A 19926-nucleotide genomic window follows, 5' to 3' on the forward strand; every position below is an offset into this window, starting at 1 on the left:
CAACCACAGAAGGAAAAGATAAAATTTTCCCAGGCCATAAAGGCCTGAGAGAGTCTCAGGAATGTTGTTACCTGCTGTAGCAACTTAAGGGACAGAGTTTTCTTCTGGCTTCAAGTGTTTCTTTTTCCCACGAGGTGGCAGCCTGGTAACACTGTGGAGAAGTTACCCTTATCTCAAATCCAGAAATCCAGGGTTGTGCTGGGATCACCTTTCTTATAAACTACTCTGGTGTTAAACTGCCCAACACATGTGGAATTTAAAGATGAAGAAGACTTAGAACAAATATTTTAAAGAAAGATGAGGTTTAGTACCAGTTAGCAGAGGACCTTCCCAACAGGGCTAACATTCACCATCTCCCAGATTCTCAACCAGCAAACTGAACCCTTAGGGTCAGGCAGGGCATTTGGGGAAGAATCCAGACTCCTCATTCCCTTGTAAACAGAGAAGGCTTCCTTTGCTCAGATCACAAAGACCTTTTGACCTCCTAACATAGCAGATCACTGCTTTCAGCCAAAAATGGCTGGTTCTTATCATCCCAGGGTGTTAGTGAATGGAGATGTTTTACAGATGCTTATGTGCTGGTGAGCCAATCTGTTACAGCCAGTACAACCTGTGACACTTAGAATGTTAAACACCCCTTCTTTTATTTAAAGACTGCTTTTCTATATATTTCCTGCATGTAGAGAAACCCCCACAGTTCTCCCAGGTAACTCACTCCAGGATACAGATGCCCTGAATAGTCTGATCTTAGACTCTATGCAGTTGATCTTATGTCTCCAAATCTAGTTCATGGCCTATCAACTTACTTGCCCACACTCACACAGCTTTGAGTCTGAACTGCAGACAGCCTGCTGCACACTCCCAGTCCAGCTTGGTCCTGCCCTCTCATCCTGGAATCCTGCAGCCAGGCAGCAATGCAGCAGTTCAGCATTAGCCAACCAGAAGGCTCTGATTCCAGCCACCCCTTCCCCAGGTTACCTGAATAACCAGGTGGGCACTGACAGAGGAAGCCATTCACCAGGTCCTGGCAGAGCCCTCCGTTCTGGCAGGGCTGGGACTCACACTCGTTGATGTTGGTAAAGCAGGTGTCCCCTGCAAAGTGAAAACACAAACACACCTCGGAAGTGCACTCGTGCAGCAGTGAAACAAAAATGACAACTGCAGTCATAAGTTTTGCACTTCTTTTCTTTCACCTAAAAATGCAAAAGAATTCCTTGAAGTCTAGCATGTCTCTGCAGGCACTGGCACACAAAAACCAGCACAGAACAACGGGGGCAAATGAAATATGAAATGATTTCCCAGTCTCAAGCACTGTGAAGATCAGAACTTCTGAACCATTCCCAACTCTGCAACAGTGGACCAAACACTCATATTTCTCTCATGAGATAATGAAGTATTATTGTTTATACCTTCCCACTAAGGAATTTCCCTAGCTGTTAAATCCAGCATTTTACACATATCTCCAATCCATTGAAAGGGTGATATTTCAGTGGAACATCCATAGAGCTTTTAGCTCCAAGAGCTCCATACCAAGAAACTCCTCTTGTCCCACTTTGATTATACAGTTGCTGCCATGAGAGTAGTCTCACCAAGAAAACACCTAGAATAGGAATTAGCTTCCTCTGATGAGGAATTTCAGAGATATCACTAGGGATGCATCCTGCCATATGCATGAGAGACTGACAAAAGGGAAAACACCCTGGCACCTGCACAGCCAGAGGGCATTCATGGCAGCACAGGGAAGTGCACAGGCTGCTGCCTCAGCCTGGAGACAGTTTTGGACAGGGAATGACATTCAGCTGTCTGTAATGGGAGCAGAAACACATTCCTGATGCATCAGGCTGCCAGCCCCTCTGAAGTACCAGTCCTTAAGAGATTTCTGTTGCAGAGATAACATTGCCCATCTCCTCAAACAGCAGTACCACCCAGTGCAGACAGGATGAACATTTGCTGTGCAGCTCACCTGTAAAGCCTGGCTGGCACTGGCACAGGAAGCCAGCTGCTTGGCTGTAGCTGAAGTTGCTGGGGAAGTGGGGCTGTGTCCCGTAATGGGCTGGGTTGGAGCGCTCCAGGCACAGGCCACCGTTGTGACAGGGCTCTGTCACACACTCATCCACATCCTCCTCACAGTCCTGCCCAGTGTAACCTGCCATGAGACACTGCTGTCAGCACCGTGCACAACTTCACTGGAGCTCAGCTCCCAAATGCTGTGGCTGACTCAAAGGAGGGAATAAGACCCCCAAATCTCATCTAGCAGATTCCTGGGCCCTTTAATTTCTCCACTAAGTCAAATACAGGAACCAAAATCATCAATTTACAGGAAATCATCACCTCATGATAGAGGAATTCATGATGGAAAAGAAAACTTTATGGTTGGGAATCAGGGTGATTTTTGCAGGTCAGCTGGATTTTGGGATGACCTGTAAGGGGCAGCAGTGTGGCCCCACTGTTCCAGACAATGAAAACTCACACGAGGCCATGCAGTATGATCATTAATTTTCTACTTCTGCAACACAGCAATCAAGCACGTGCTGTCCATGGCCACGTGCCCACACACACACAAGCAGAGAGGCCCAGCCCACCTGGCCAGCAGGCACAGCTGTAGCCCTTGATTCCCTCCAGGCACGTGGCACTGTTGTGGCAGGGGTCAGAGGCACACTCCAGGATGTCCAGCTCGCAGTGGGTCCCCTCAAAGCCGGTGTCACTGCAGTCACAATGGTAGCTGTGGGCACCAAACAGAGCAAGGCATCAGCTCAGCCCTGGACAGCAAAGCCCCGGGTGAGGAATGGGCAAAAGAGCTCAGCTGTCAATGCTCACACCACTTGTGTTCACACCTTACCCGTGGAAAGGTAAATTTAGACACACAGGTATGTTCTCAGCAGTTGCCTGTGCTGTTCATGCTCTGCAAACCACTTCTCTATGTTTGTTCCTCCCTTCTTTTAAGCACCCCTGGAGTTCTGCTGCTGGGAGGGGACTTCTCCCTTATTGTCACAAATCATTGTTACTGCCACTCAATGTACAAAACACTAAATCCAATTCCCCCCACAGCTTTCTACTCTGATTTTCACAGGCTGCACTGAGTAGACCTTTAGATCAGTCCTGGTGTCTAATTGCCCCCCACCACTGGTTTCTCACCTGTTAATGAGGTCGTGACATGTCCCATTGCCCTGGCATGGCTGGCTCTCACATTCATTGATGTCCACCTCACACTGGGTTCCTTGGTAACCTGGTGCACAGGTGCAGGTGTAGAACCCAACATGATCATTGCACAGGGCCCCATTCTGGCAAGGGTCTGAAGCACATTCATCTATTTCAGTATCACAGTTCACACCTTTGTTAAAAAATAGAAAAATATCTGTGTTATGAATCCACAGAAGTGTATATGTGCTGCCTGGAATTGTGAGATGAAATCACAAGAGTTATCTTGTTTTGTCATCAGTTATCAACCCCAGCTGGCTACCAGAGTGATCTCTACCTGCTTCTCTGAAAATAAATTCCATTGATTTCAATTGTTTGTAACTTGCTTTGTGATACCCAGGAAAAAAAGCACAAAGGAGTGCAAAACACAGGCTACAGGGATACCTGATGTTAGGAAGTGATTTTATTGGGAAATGCAATTAAAAATACAATGTTAGCTCCACTACTGGTCTCAGCAACTAACACCTGTTTGGTACAAAGTCCCAACCTCCTTGACAGAACAAGGCCTCATGAAAGATTTCTATGCAATTATCTTATCTATATTCCATCTCTTTGAGCTGCCTGTGGCCTGGCATCACCTCCAAACCTTACTCATTACAGTGCCACCTATCAATCCATCTAATCTGCCCTCCTTGGCAAAGGCTCCCCACAGAGTGGGCATGGCCATCCTAATCCTGGTGGAATGTGGGCCCCCTAATCTGGTTCAAACCCCTCAATACCCACACAAAACTTTCTTCACCCAAATTCCAGCTGCAAGCACCAGGAAACAACCTTGCCTTGCTGGCCAATGGTGTTCAAACCTCTGGATGAAGAACTAAATCCCAAGGCTAAGCCTCATGATTGACATCAGAATAACTTGAAGCACAACAAACTCCTCCAGCTGCCTGGGTCACTTTATTGCTCCTTTGGCAAGGAATCCCACAATCCTGAATTGAGGATTCAGCATTAAGATAAAAAAAGAAACTGATTTACAAAGACAGAATTATGCTTGATACTCAAAATCACCAGTAACCTTAGGGCCCACATAAAAAAATCTGTCTTGTTTCTCCTTCATCTCTCTTCATTTTTTATCAGAGAGTGAGTCAGCATCAGGGACTACATTCCTAATGTTGTAACTTCTCCTCATTCCACTGGTAATCAGCAGCATTCCTTCACAGCAACTCAACTCCTTAAACACTTCAGTCTGTGAACAGGAGGAAGGCTGAGAAAGTTCATGTGCGAGGTGGTACCAGGCAGACACGGACACATTCCACCCCATTCCACTCCGATAAGCAGGGCTGGGGGAAGGAGAGCCCCCACTGCCTCCTCACAGATAACCCACAGGTGTGGATTCCTCTCTGAGTCACCATTAGCACAGATGCACAAAAGAGAAATGCTTAAATCATATGCCAAATAAACATTCACCAGCCATGAAAGAATTGGAAGTCTCCAGCTAAAAGACACTTTTTTCCAAAAGACAAGTACTTCCCTTGGAAAAATCCTGCTGGACAGAACAAAGACATATAGGCCAGGTCAGCAGAGCTAAGCTATTCCTGGAAACACTAAGTATCCATTTCCTGATGATAAATATCTTTTTATGTTATCTCCCTTAATTTTATGCTGAGAACTAATCACAGCTACCCTGTGCCTATACCTGTGTCCAGCCTCACTCTTGGATCCCTGTCTCTCAGCACCTACACCACACATGGAATTCAAGGCCTCTAGCGCTGCCTGGAAGCTGCTGCCAGCAGCCCTACAGCATTACTCACAGCCATCCCCCGACGCTGCGGGAATGCAGAGCCGCAGGAGGCAGTGAGGCAGCCCCTCAGCCCCGGAGCCCCGCGGAGGCAGGGCGGGCCGGCCGTACCTGCATAGCCGGGCGCGCACTGGCACTCGTAGTGGTCCATGTGGTTGAGGCAGGTGCCGTGGTTGCGGCAGGGCCGGGACGCGCACTCGTCGATGTCGATCTCGCAGTTGGAGCCCTGGAAGCCGGGCACACAGAAGCAGCTGTACTCGCCCGCGCTGTCCCTGCAGATGGCCCCGTTCCGGCACGGCCCCGACGCGCACTCGTCGATGTCGTCCCCGCACGTGGCCCCGCTGAAGCCGGGCCGGCAGAGGCAGCGGTAGCCGCCCGCAGCCGCCACACACGTGCCGTTGTTCAGGCAGGGGTGGCTGGAGCACACGGAGCTTTCTGCCGGGCAGCCTTCTCCACCGGGGCCCGGCTGGCATCTACAGGTGTATCCACTTGGGCTATCCACACATTCCAGTCGAGGGTCTGTGCAAGGGCTGCTCTCGCACTCGTCAGTGCTGCCGCAGTCGGCACCTGCAGAGCCAGGTGTGCACACACATCCATATTCCAGGAGTCCTGGAGTCCGGGTGCAGGTCATGTGGGCAGGACAGCCATGTTCAATGCAAGCATCATAGAGGAGTTCACAATTTATGCCCATGTAGGCTACAGGCTCCACAGGGCAGGTGCACTGGTAACCCACTTCCAAATCCTTACAGCTCCCCCCATTCTCACATGGGGATGAGGAACAGCCACTGTCATTTTCAGAGTATGAAGTTCCTGATGAGGAAAGAGACTTTTTGTTAATCAGCATTTGTAGCTCTAAAGAAAAAAGTTCTGCCAATCCCCACATACAGCTCGGAGACTGCCCACCTAAATTCCACACAACAAAGGGCTGCGCTAGCCAGGAGATGAGGATGATACTGGAGAATCAAACATTTACTATAAAGAAGACAACAGCCCTTCATTTGGTGGCAATCAAAAATCTCTTGCCAATTTGGGTAACCAGCTACCTGATTTTTTAGGAGACGCTCACAAACCAACTATTTTACTTGTGCTTATTCATCCATGAGTCACTTTGAGAGCAGTGACACATATCACCTTAAATCCATTCACAAGATTAACTTAGTGTAAAATTCCATGACCCCTTTCACTGGCAGGGCACAGCATTTGTGCCTGGAAATCCAGAGAGGCAGGATGAGTTCAGGTATTGGCTGCAGCTCTGTATGTTCCAGCAGCTCCTTCCGGGGATACAATTTTTTCTCAGCTAACCCAGAAGTGATTTGAAGATGCTCCCATAAATAAGGCAAGGCAAACTCCAAATGGGCACATTTCACAGAGTGTCTGATTACATCAGGCAGCTCAGGTTGATAACAACTGACCCTCACCCTCTCCTCATGTTAGACATGTAAATTTACAGCAGGACAATTTTAGCAAGGAAGAGCAGAGACTGCTGAGATCACCGTGCTGATGGCATTTTGGATCAGTACCTGCTGAGCCAAAACACCAGTCTAACAACCAGATAACCAGGACTATGTTGAGACAAGATTCCCCTAAATCTGAGAGCATTAGGATGTGATCAGTTAATTCACGCTGAGCCACAATGCCTTGCTGTCCCCTCAAAGGCAGCGTTTAAAAGGCTCTTGCCCCATTAAGCAACTCCATCATCCGGAAATGTGATGGGACGTGCCCACTGAACTGCAAATTTAGTTCATATAAATGAGATTAAGTAGGATACACGATATTAAAAAAAAAAAAAAGTGTTCAACAAAAATATTTTAAATGGAGCAGAATGGAACAATAGAAGGAATCCCCATTTCTTTTCCAAAAGAAATTTTAAATTTACTTTGTAAAACAAGGGGCAGATTGGCCAAAGGGTAGGACAGCCCAGGGGACAGGAGATAACAGCCTTTATGTTAGAATTAGGATATATGTCCTGGATTCAATGCCACAATTAAGCACTTTCCAAAAGACATAAACCAACAAAAAATTAAATAAAGGGACAAAGACAGTGGAAACAGAGAACTTCGACTTCTACAAAGGCAGTAGTCATTAGCACCTCATCCCACTGTGGCCTTTTCTGATCAGAGCTTTTCATTCTGCTCAATTCCAAGATAAATAAGAGAGAAGCTGTGTGGTAGAGATAGCCCAGCCTGATTCCTGTGTAAGTGTTATGAAACATCCAGACTTGGAAGTAACTCTGCGAACAACTATATAGCAGATGTTTGGAAAATGTCTATGAAAAATGGTCTCAAAGCACAGATAAAGCTTATGAAGGAGCAAATGCTCCTGAGAAATTGCTACTGGTGAGACAATCCAGACTTCCCTGGTGTTGGAAGTCAAGCCATCACTCCAAACCCTTGGGCAAGCAGCTCTTCACCCTTTTTGCTGCCCTCTCTATGTAGCCGTGGCCCAGGTAGTGACAGGCCTCAGTCTCTGTAAACCCCACAAAGCTGCAGGTGGAGAGAGGGCAGGATCCCAAATCCCTGCAGCTCCCCTGCTCCAAGAGGAATGTTGCTTTACCCTGCCATGCTCCATGCTAAGGACTGGCCAGGATCACACACCTCAGCACTGCTCCCCAGCTGACCTCCACATCCTCTCACTGGTGCCAGCACTATCCTGGCCCAGTTTTGGGCACATTTGCCTTGCTCTGGTGCACCTTATCCACCCTCGGTAGTTAATCTGTGTCAGTGGTGCTCTATCAACTCTGCCCCATCAGCTCCTCAGTCTCTTTGTACCTGAAGGTGGAGGCACCGACTTCAGGGCCTGAAAGGGATTTATAGGAGAGTTTGGTTTACAAAAGCCTGCCCCTGCCCTGACCTCCCCCAAATTCCTCCCACCAAAGACTGTAGTGTTTCTAAGTCTTCTTTTAAGGGGCAGTGCTGCTGGGGGAGGGAGGGTGCTCAGGGATTTAGGCAGCCCTTTCTCTTCCCAGCATCATCTCCATGGCCCACCCCTCCCTTCCCCTCTCATGTGATGCTGGGGAGAGCTGCTGAGCCCTGCACTGTCCAGCAATCCCATTATTCTGCCATCAACCCTTTTATTCTCAGATTCCCAGTCAGGCAGAAAACAAGGATGACGGAATCTGCCTGGAATCTCTGTGGCAATTAGAAACTATTCGCAAAAGAGCTTTACTAGGCAGGAGATATGAGCCTTTGTAGGCTTAATGAGTAACCGGCCCCTGCCTGCACTTTCCAGAGGCCGGGAGCACACTTTGGGACAAAAAAGGAGTCTGGTGCATGTTGGGAAGGAGCTGCAGCACACTCCATCAGCAAATAAATTCCCATTTCCACAGAATCCCCAGGCACTGCTGGCATAGCCAGGCTGAGTCACTGCCAAGGCTCATGTGTGGCTTTCTGCTTCCATGAGAAGAACACAGGCAAAATGCTTTTTTGCAAATAAAGCTAAACATCAAAGCCCTTTGCTATTTCCTGCCTTTCCCAAAGTTCTTTCACAACAGAGACACCTTTTTGTACCTTTTCTGGTTTGGTCCATCATATAGCTCAACCACAGACAACACAAAGCTTCCCAAATAAGTTCAAAGGCCTTCCTGGCTACCAAAGACAGCAGTGAAGGAACAGGGAGAACTCTGGTCTGCTCAAAACTCACTGTGACCATGAACAATAGCACTGCTATAATAGTACTGCTACATGTACTTCAGCAGGACAGCATTTTGGAGGAAAATGTTCCTTTTCTGGAACAGATACCCTGAAGTAACACAGTGATGCTCACAGGGCATGCATGGAGCAGGCTGAGGACAATGCAGTGTAAATCACAAGAAATACAACTTATCTAAATAACTGCAAATTATTCTGTGAACTGCAGCTGGCAGAAAATCCCCCACGTGTTTGACCAACTCAGTGGAGGCTTCAGGCACACTAACAGCACAAACCCCACAGTGTATCACACAGTCCCCTGTACCCAGCACACCTGTACTAATATGGAATATTTCCCAAGGACAAAACATGGCCCTGTGTGAATGTATTCTAACCCTAATACTCCTTCCATGGCAGTGCTGAATGTCTGGCTTGACAAAGAGCACATCTGATGATTTTATTCTTTTCAGCCATCAGTCCTAGGGCATACACTTACTTACTCAGTTTTGGAATAGATTAATATATGAATGTGAATAGCACATGAATATGCACCAAATGCTAATAAGAAAAATGAATAAATTAGCTTTTCCTGCTGCACAATATAACAACCATGAAAACACGTAGTTCAGACAATGCTGTTTCATGAATACTGTGAAAATCAGGTCAAGGAAATCACTGAATGACAAGAGTTTCTAGTTTTTCACCAAAGTAGTTGTTGCTGGATTAACAATGACATTCAGAAGTTTTCCTTTGTGTTTCACAAAAAAAAAAACAAAAAAAACAACAAATTAGTGATATTTGTAAGGGAAGAAAAAATTAGAAGTGTATTATAATCATACCACCCTGCAAGCCTATGCTGAATTGAAACTGAAGGAGACCACAGCTCCTTTGAAGAACAGTTCCAGACATTTAGGGGTGGATTAGGAGGAACTTCAAAGGCTACCAGAGTCCCATATAAAGCATTCATTGAGCTCTGGCAGGACAGGGCTGGTTTTACACTTTAAAGGTAGCTGACAAAGATTTTCCCCAAACGATGAGGTTTGTGACCTTTTGTAACACTTTAAGGCAAACAAGCTGTATTACCAGGCTCTGTTTTAATAATTGACTTTAATAATCTTATACTTTATACCTGAACTATGTGATCTTGTCGAAGTTGCAACAGAGAGTTTTTTGACCACAAAAACTCAGAAATTAATGAGAAGTTAGGCAATTATTTATGTGATTGGAGATGCTGCTTTAGCATTACTCACTGGCTTCTATTTTGGGGGTTTGCTTTTCACAAGTTTGTTTTCTCAAAGTCTTGGGTAACTGATAGAGGATGGATGTAGTCAATCTGCAGACACTCCTGACCTTGTGGAAGCTGCTCAATGCTGCACTGATAACTACCTTAAAGGTGTCTTACTGATCACTTAAAATTCCAACAGGGAAGAGGCAGCATTGGGGTTGTCAGCTCACAGTTTCCTTTTGTACTGAGGACAGAAAAAAAATCTGAGCAGAGGCAGCGGTACCTACGGGAAATCCCCATCCCTGAATACCTGCCCATGCACATGGACATGGGGAAGTGTGAAAATGTACCATCACCTGTGCACAACTTGTGCAAAATGGTCACAGCCACAGACACAGCTCCCAGAAAAGTCAGGCTGCCAGAATGTTATTTCCTGGCCTAGCAAAACTGAATATGAGCTTGGACAAGCCAGATCCACCTCAAGGGGAAAGGAGCTTCCTTCAGAAGTTTTTCACCTGCCCTACTCACAATAACAACTGAAAAAACCCAATTTACAACCAAGAGGTGAGAACAGCGGGAATCCCAGAGCACCACAGGTTCCAGCTGCACCAGGACAATCACAGAGTTTGAGGGATATCCAATTTCTAAAACCATGACTGGTGAAACCCCAGCCTGGGGCAATTCTCACCAGTCAGGCTGTGCTCCTGCTGCTCATCCCAGCACACCTCTCACTGGAGAATGATCCTGGGGCCAAGGGTAGAAAGGGAACCCTTCCACCAGAAGGAATTCAGAGCAACACAACTACTAAATAAACTCTGAATAAAGGAATGGAGAGTTAGGTCTCCATGACAACAGGAAGGCATGTGCTTATATTAGTAAATCCCTGCTGACCTCTGCTGATCTTTCCCTATCCTGGTCAGTGTAAAGGATTAGTGAAAGGGGACACACTTTGGCCTGTTCCCAGGATCCACACAACCAGAAAGGGAAATGGACAGGCTTGAAAAGGGGCTTTCATATTCACCCTCCTCTTCCCCACCCCTGCTCACTTTGGAAGGACAGCTATGGAAGAGAATGGCAGGATAAAGCCAAATACTTCTTCAGGAAGCACCTTCCATGTACCTGCTCAGGGTACAAGGCCTCTTCAGGTCGCTTCACACATCCCTAGGGCTTTACAAGCCCCATTTCTTTCTTGACACACAGAGATTAAAACCTTTCTATCCAGACCTGAGCTAAGCATCTCCTCTGAGTAATACCAGCACCAGCAAACAAGGCTGGGACTCTCTGAGACTGCTGACGAGCTCATGACGTGCTAATTGGCAGTGATATTTCACCTAACCAAAAATATTCCATAATCTGTATTCCCTGTCCTGTTTAACACAGTAGTGGCACTTGTGACAGCTGCTTTAACAGCAGGCTTTTCTATTTAGCCTCAGAAAAGGGGATGTGGGAACGGGAAACCCTCCAAAATACCAATGTTTGATCACAATTGCTAAGCCCCTGGGCTGCAGCAGCTTCCCACCACCCAGCTCTGCTGGAGTAACTTGGTGACTCTGGGGCCCAGAGTCAAGATCTTCCTCCTCATTTTTTAAATGGCAGAAAGGATTCTGAGATATATCTGCTGGTTGAAATGAAACATTATTGTTACTGTCTCAGGTTATCAACTTATCAGATCTGATAATTTATGTGAAGTAGGACATGGCACTATGACCAAAAAACCACAAACCCTGAAAATAAAGATTGGCTAATCCAAAAGTAGCATTGGCAACCAGCAGGCAGGACTTCTAAGACAATACTGAATAAATGGCCTGACAAAATGCCAGGGATCCCAGCAATGCCAAGAGTGCCTTTTGGAAAAGTCAGTTTTAAAAAGAGCCTCACTATTCATGACTTTGATGTCTCTTGGAGAGTTTTGGTGGGTTAAACACGCAATCCCAGTGCCTCAGCCAAATACCAACTTCAAGGCATCTCCTCACATCCCTCACACAGGCCAGATTACAGTTTTACCCAGATATGGTGTGTCCATCACTTCTCAGACTGCTTCTGACATTGTTTCTCTTTGTTACTTGAGACCAACAAATTCCACATCACATTTGTACACGAGGTTTTTGTTGTGACAGAGTTTTTCATGACGGATATATGTACACAGTCTACTGGTGTAAAATATTTATTTAGAATTTACGAAGGCCTAGACCTAGACTTTCATTCATTCAGGCACGAGAAGTGTGGCTCAGGTTGTTCTTGTGAAATATGCAGAATATTTACCCCCTCAAAGAAGGAGGATGGTGATTCCTGGCTCTCTGCCCCCCAGCTTGCCCAGTGAATTGCTAAAAGGTGCCAAACAGTGGGCATCAATCCACGGGGCCCAGCAGTGCCAACATCATGGCCCAAGGCATTAACAGCACTAGTCAGAAATACCACTTCAGGGAACTGAACTCATTCTTACCACAGAACAAGAAGCCAGCTAGCTTGTGCTCATTATCTGCTCACAGTATTACTGCAGATTTGAAGGTGTAACTCCTATTATCATGCTTCTAGAACTGGGGAGAAGACAGGAGCTATGAATCCCTGGTTTATGACAGCATTGAATATATTGCCACCGTAACTCTTTGATCTTCTGTGCTCAGGACACCCCAGTATTCTCCCTTAATGAACACTCCTCCAAGCTGACCTTCATGTTTCACATATTCTCTGATCTTTCAGCCATTTCCACAGATCAAACACTGGGACAGGGACTTTCCTGTGTATTCAGTTCACCAGAGTGAGTCACAGGCTTTAATTTCCAATTCTTATTTAAATATACTGACAATGAACAAAACAGCTGGAAAGATTGGTTTTGTTTGTTCCCCGGTTTTGAAGTAAGCCTTAAACTGTCCCTGTGTCCGAGCTAATCTCAAGAGCTGGCATTAGAGCTGATAGCAGAAAAGGTTTGTCTTGCACATGCTCTCCCTCAGCAGGCGTCCAAAGCATCTTCCAGGCAAAAGGTATGTGAATTCCTGTGCCTGCTGACGGCTGGAGCTGTGGGAACAGAAGTGAGAAGACACTCCTTCTGCCCTCCAGAATGTCTTTTAAATACAAGGAATTAGCTGGGAGCTATTCTATTGTGTTCCCATTACACAGGCAGCAGCAGTAAAAGGGGAGGTGCAGGCTCTGCCCCTCCGGGGTTTCTTTTAAACAACTGGAGATTGTGAGGATCTGCCTGCAGGATGCTCTGATGGGTACAGATTGCACCAGGTCAACTGCATTCTCAGGATTTCCACTAACATTTTGGATAACTAGCTTAGGCACTCTCTACTTCAATGACATTTAGACTCAGTCAATTGGAAATAAAAGTAGTGATATGGTTTATAAGGGCAAGAAAAGACATTTCTTTATGGCCTTAAAAACCTGCAAGTGCAACCTAAATAGCACCATTCACTCCAGTTAAAATCTGTCAAGATTCCCCTTGCAAAATAGGAGTAGGTGAAAAGACTACGAAAATCAGCACTTTCCTGGAGCTCTGCTGGCTCCAGCAAGAGTCATCCACCTGCACACAAAAGAGCACCAAGTTCTCACTAAATCAGTGCTCCAGAGAAGAGCTTTCTCCAGGAGTGAAAAGCCACAAGTGCAGCGGGCAAAGAGCACCAACCCTCCGAGGCACGGCCTGGCAGCACATGCGGGAGATCCCTCCATGCACCCGGCCTTGCCTCTGCCCAGCACAAAGCCACCGTAATTGCTTCACACTCCAAACCAGTAGCTATGGTTACTAGATACAAAGACAGTCCTGCCGCTTCCCTGTGGCCAGAGGAATTCCAGGCACTTGGAGCAAACACACCAGACAAAGAAACTGGTATAAGGAAGAGAAAGGAAAAAAAAAAAAAAATCACAACATATTTTGACTTTCACATTCGTGGTCTGAGGTGGTCAGAGTAACAGAAACTTGGGAGGCTTCAGAAGGAAAAAAAGAGACTGTTGGGGAATCAGATGAAAAGCTGAAAACTTTATCCAAATCTCAAAAATTACATAAACATCACCTATTAATGCAAGAAAATGCCAAGTGCCACGTTCAGCAGACACAAGCAGAGAAAGGTTCTGACTGTATTTTCTCCTATTTTACATCTGTTTCTTCGTGTTGTGTATCATACCTGTACTTGCTCAGTGGAAACCAAACCTGACTTGCACCTACAGGTAACTGGCCTGGCAGTGCCGAGGGCAGGATAAGGAGACCAGTTCAATCCCAATCATACTTTCCAGTAAAAGGCTGGACGTGTTCCTGACATAACCTTATAATCCCTAGATGACTAAAACAGATGTCTAGGCCCAGCAGATCTCTAGGCACCTACTCCAGAAGAAACAGAGATACCTACTTTTCAGGGAACATAAGATATTTTAAACAAGGGTGTCAATAACAAAGACAGGGTCTTGGGAATTTGGAAAATCTCAGCGTACTCAAGCAGATTCTTTGGCTATAAAATAAGTTTTCAGTGTGGAAAAAAAACACAAAACAAAACAATTCCCCACAGGCTCATTTGTTACCTTATTGCTTCTTGCACTTTGAGGATGGATCTGCTTTTTTCAAATTCTAAGTGGAGACACCCCTGTCCTGTGATCTCCCTCCACATTTTGTACCAGATGTATCTGGCACTACACTCCCCTGGGTACCATCCTCTTGTGCTCAGATGTATTTCTTGAGCATATAGGATGGAAATAAAGGTCTGTGTTTCTTCTGTGTGGGCACAACCAAAATATTCAGACCTTTCCAATGGAGAAAATGGTTACTATAATAGGTGAATACTTAATTACATGAATACTTGATTACTTTTAGTTTTTGTTAATAAATGCAAACATACATGTGCACACGGAGAGAGATGAAAAGAGACAAGAAATAAATAGAAGGAACAACACGTCTAGAATGAAATGCCTATTTATCTTCCTGACAAAAGTTTTCAGGCTACAAATCTAACTGTAAGATGCCAATTTGTTCAATATAAGGGCAGGTCACAGATTTGATCCAAAGTTACTGCATAGTAGCTGGGTAAGAATCAGGCACAGAAGACAAAAACTTACCCCAAAACAAGAGGAAAAGTGGCAGCAGGAGAGCAGCATTGTACGGCCTGGAGGTAGTTTTCTTTAATTCCATGACAAGTATAAGAGTGGCCGTTCTAAAGCCCTCCGGGGAGAGACAGGAGCTGGAGGCCAGCAAGCCCCTCCTGTGGCCACATCACGGTGCGGGGCGGGCTCTCCCCAGGCCGGGCGCTCGCCCCGCGCTCCCCGGGCCGCAGCAGCACTGAGCCCGCGGACAGAGCCCGCGGACAGAGCCCGCGGACAGAGCCCGCGGACAGAGCCCGCGGACAGAGCCCGCGGACAGAGCCCGCGGACAGAGCCCGCGGACAGAGCCCGCGGACAGAGCCGGGAGCGCCGGCAAAGCCTGCCTGGATCGCGCGGAGCGGACTGAGCCGGGGAACGGCAGCGGGCAGCGGGGGCCTCTCTGCCCCCGTAACGCCGAGAACACACCTGGGCTGTCCCCCACAGCCGCGACAGGGCTCACCACTGGCTCGGGACCGAGGCTCTTTGGAGGATGCCGAGTTCTGTATCGGCTCACATTGACAAACTCCACTGTGGGATCGAACAGAGTTTTCTGAGAGAAGCTGCTTTGTTCAAAGAGAAATAAGACAAAAGCACTCTGTTAACCCCAAAAAGCAGAGTTAGTCCACATTAATCTTTACTACTGTCTCATCAAGGTGGGTGATACCACCGGTCATGTGAACTCACAAAATGTACAGGAACCCTCTCCCCAATTGAGGAACAGTTACAGAGATCAACAGAGGTGCAAAACACAGGCACCAAATCACACCACCTTTAGATACATGGGTTCAGTTTTAGAAGTGGAAAAAGTTATCAGTGTACATTGTTTAATGACAGTAACTGGAAAAAGACAGCCCATACTCAGCTGAGACCTACTAAGTCTCTCTAAATCCACATTACAATTGGATTAAACCAACTGTAATGAGAATTAAGTACATTGCCTCACCCTTCACTAGCAGCTAAAAAATAGAACACAGGTAAGATTCCAGACAAATTCCTAGTTTAAACAAGAAATATGCAAGATAGCAATGAATTGGTGCAAACACACCTAGGCTGCACATGAAGAAAACAAGAACAAAATTACAGCGAGTAATCTGCATTATCCCTTGCAGGGCAGCAGAGGCTGCTGGGATTTGTGCATGGAAATGGGATAGTTACTGCAGGGGTTTTACCTTCAGTGCAGAAGCAGAACAGCCACAGCAAGAGCCTTTCCACCACCCAGACTCTGCAGCCAGGAACAAATGGTTCATCTCACTGTCCTGCCTTGGAATGCTCCAAAGATGATATATCATGTGTTATCAACCTTATCTGGACCACCCTGCCCCCTCTTTCATCTCTGGTGTCCTCAGTCTGTTTTCTCAAGATCAGCCTCAGTATTAGTTTCTGGCCACTTACTACAACCATCTGGAACTCATTTCTGTCTCCTTAGACTCTGGTTTTGCTCTCAGGGGATGTAACCAAACACTGACGTGTGCAGAATCTTTCTGCTCAGAATATTTTTGCCTCACCTGTGTGAATTATGCTCTCAACGATCCACCTTTTCCAAATCCCAGCAAATACATATGAGTCATTGCACAATTAACATGGCAACAAAGCACCATTCTTAGCCAGGCACTGCTGTAAGTCGAGTAGTGCAACGCTTCACAACACCTGGAAAACACACCTCATTTTGGTCATTTATGGCTTCTAGGACTACCTGAAGGACCTGCTCAGCTTTCATGAAACAGAATGAGTATGACAAACCCCCACACACAGAAAGTGGAGGTTGTCCCACAGAGGCTGAGGTCTGTGCAGCCCTGCTGATCCTGCTGTGCTGTGTGGTCTGTCACACCCCAAGCCCTGGACAGAGCCATGACAGAGTCTGTCACACTAGCCAGACTGAAGGAAGAGGAAAACAGTTACATCCAACTTCCTCATAATAATCAAAATACCTTAATCCATTGTCTACCTGTGAGGACATTAGAATTTAATTTTATCAATGTTCATGGTTGCAATTTTATGAGATTTTGCCAGCCTAAACAGCAAACCATTCCTGTGCTGGACCCCTGGGCATACGAAAGCCAATGTGGGTATTAACCAGCTTAGTCCAATTAAAGGACCCTAATGCAACTCTGTTAAGGCCCTGATTTGTTAGGCTTGACTACATTTGCAAAAGAGCAGAATTGGGTGGATTTGTTATCTAAAGCATAAGCTCCAAGTCCTTAGTCATCCTTGCTAAAGCCTTCCCCAAACTGGTCATGGTTTGTGCTACCTCCGCATCGCTGCCATCCAACGTCACCATAATCTGCTCTTTAACATAGCATTAAAACTAGAGCCAAAGGACACAGCTGCTTTCCTTGGTGTAACACTCATTATGAGAGATTTAAGGACAGCATAACAGCAAGGCTTCTATTCTCAGCCTGAAGCAGGAACCTTCGCAAGCCGGAAATGCATGCCATAGAAATGGGGCAGCAGTGGGCAAGCTGGATTAGAAGAAAAAGGAGAAAGTAGGTTGGGGTACTCAGCAGAACCTTCCTGTCCACTTATTCTATACCTTTCTGTACACTTGTAATAAAACAATCTTCTACATCTTTCTACAAAAGTTCAGAGAGAATCATATACCAAAGTACCTCAGAAAAAGTCTGCTTTTCACTCAAAGAACAATGTACACTCGCATGAGTTTCACAATCTTTCCTCACACAGGGCTTAAAATAATCCTAATACTGCAGATTGGATACTGGAGACGTGTGACAGGCCAGCAAATATCAGAGTACAAATAAAGCCATTCCTCTCTCCTGTCACGTGCACACTGTAACTGCCACAGAGGACAGAGCCTCACCTTCCCTCCTCACTGTCCTGGAACCACTGGGCACAAATCTATTTTACTGAAATGAACAGTGGAAGCCGACAGCATCAGTCATGATTTTTTCCCCAACTTTGTCCTCTAAGGGGTCATTAGGCACAACATTACACAAAGCAGTCCATACTAACAGTGGCTGCAGGCTTGGGAAGTTGAGTCAGTAAAGAAAAAACCTTTCAGTTCCACCCAAACACTGTGCCAGACTTGACTGCTTCCACACACTCTCCTGTTTTCTGACACTGCTGAAAAGTGCCAAGAATATTTTTAAAAACTCCGTAAGTTTTGGAATTTCAAGCCTTCAGACTCACAGGCCAGTTCCATACACTGAAATGTTTACATACAATTTGGTGCTGTAAGGCTCAAGGGCTCCCCAGAGTCCAATCTCTAACTGGAAATTGGCTCTCTCCTGCTGCCCTGAACAGGCACTGTCCACACTCTCCCATCAGCCCACTAGATGTCCCTTCTGCACTGCCAAAGTTGCCAAAGGCCCCCGAGGGAAAACAGGAGAGCTGGAAAGAAATGAACGTTCCAGCAGCACTGAGGAACCAGAGCAGCTGGACACATCCCAGACTGCTGCAGAACTGTGCCAGCAGCACCCTGGACACTGCAAGACCTATTGCAACATCCCCACAGCGGAGCAGCCAAGGCAGAGTTTGGGCTGTGAGCCAAAACTTTAAAGTTGCTATTAAAATCTGGCAAAATCACACAAAATGTCCAGTCTTGAGACATCCTAATTGCATTTTTTAGACACAGTAAATTTAGTTTCCTATCACTGCTAATCAGAACTGCTGGCAAGCAAATCATGCTGCCTGGTAAACTCCAGAGTCCTGAGTCTGTGACATTGGTCAGTCCTGAGAAATGGCAGTGGAAAAAGTGGGCTCACAAGGCAGAGCAAGAGGGTCATTGTCTGGGCACTGGCATGGGTGTGCAGAGCTCTTGGCACAGCCTCACTTTCCTGGAGCGTGATCATCAGATAAAATTGCAGTGCTGAGGAAAAGGAGGGGGGCAGTCCAGAGGACAAGGGCAGAATAAACATGTTTGCCTGAGGTCTGAAATCACCTCCTCTGCCTGGCAGCACTGGCTGCTTGTTCAGAGACCTTCACGACATGCTTCATTCCAAAAAAGAGCTAATTGTAAGGACCGTAACAAAGATATCCAGCATGTGCCTTCCTCTCCAACAGATAAACCATTCAAACACACACAGACGAGGCTGTGGTTAAGACAGGGCCACACTCCTGCCAAGCTATCTCTCGAGGAAGTCACAGAAGTCAGGCTCTGACCATGGATGTATCCTTTGATCTACGTGAGACCCTGCCGGACTGCTGCAGGTCAACTTCATGCTCTTTGATCCTCTTCCCTGCTTACAGCTGCCCGGTGGAGGTGAATCCCTTCCAAAGGGCCTCTCTGGCAGAGGGGAAGATGAGAATGTTGATCACCTAACAGGAGGCAGCCAAAACAGTGTAAAAAGGGTCTTAGGCAAGATGTTCTGCAGTAAAATGTTATAGCGGGAAGGATGTGCCCAGTACATTGCCAGGATCTGAGGGTGTTTTGAAGGCGAGATGACTATTGAAAGGCCGTTTTGCTGCTGTTTTTGTCACAAACGATCCAACGCGTTTGTAAATAGCCGCTTCCCAGCGGGGCTCAGGGAGGCTCTGGCGCCGCTGGAGGGCAGGTCTGTGCTCCCAGCCCCAAAGCAGCCTGCAGAGGTTGGATTAGCCGTGTTTGCTGCAGAGCTCCGCATTGCCAGGGCCCTGGAGCCAGGCTGGGCTTCAGGGGAAAACCAAAGGGACCGATGCTCTGAGCCAGAGGGAGGGAGGCTGCCCGGCAGCACAGCCCGGCTGAAGGAACCTCCTCCTGCTGAAGTTTGTATTCCAGGAAGGCCAAACAGGGGAGTGGGAGAACAGAGAATTTTGGACCTGAAAAACAAACACATCCAGCTGCACCGTGTGAGCTCTGAAGATGAGTGTAGCCTCAAAATCCTGTCTGACATCTATCTCTGCCATGGAAATTACACCTTTGGATTCTGCATAAAATCAGCAAGCTCTGCCTCATTTTCCTTCCAGCTGCAATCTCTGCTTTTCCTCCACAGACTTCACACACAGTCTGCTCAGTAATAAAGCCTCTGGGAAAACTGGACCTTGTCACCACGTAGGTGGCAGGAACTAAAATGGATGCAGATCACGAATGTGCCAGATGTTGAGGAATGAGTAATGTTCTCCAAGATGCCAAAGATGTGGAGCTC

At 46.6% G+C, this 19926-nt stretch overlaps 1 protein-coding gene across 10 annotated transcripts in view; it reads right to left on the reverse strand.

Annotated features, from left to right (window-relative positions):
* CRB2 (crumbs cell polarity complex component 2) overlaps positions 1-19926 on the reverse strand; it is a 112690-nt gene that overhangs the window by 18567 nt on the left and 74197 nt on the right. For 9 of the 10 annotated variants that reach the window (XR_008434522.1, XR_008434521.1, XM_053962525.1 and 6 more), the window contains 6 exons: positions 5045-5743; positions 3136-3331; positions 2583-2722; positions 1964-2146; positions 979-1092; positions 821-898 (listed from right to left, as the gene is read on the reverse strand). Coding sequence is in view for 8 of the 10 variants with exons in the window: in XM_053962525.1 (XP_053818500.1) it covers positions 821-898; positions 979-1092; positions 1964-2146; positions 2583-2722; positions 3136-3331; positions 5045-5624 (1291 nt within the window). In the remaining 2 variants the exon portion in view is untranslated. The remainder of the gene's footprint in view (positions 1-820; positions 899-978; positions 1093-1963; positions 2147-2582; positions 2723-3135; positions 3332-5044; positions 5744-19926) is intronic. The other variant, XM_053962528.1, reaches the window with a different exon arrangement.

This window comes from Vidua chalybeata, chromosome 21, assembly GCF_026979565.1.
Source record: "Vidua chalybeata isolate OUT-0048 chromosome 21, bVidCha1 merged haplotype, whole genome shotgun sequence".
NCBI lineage: Eukaryota > Metazoa > Chordata > Aves > Passeriformes > Viduidae > Vidua > Vidua chalybeata.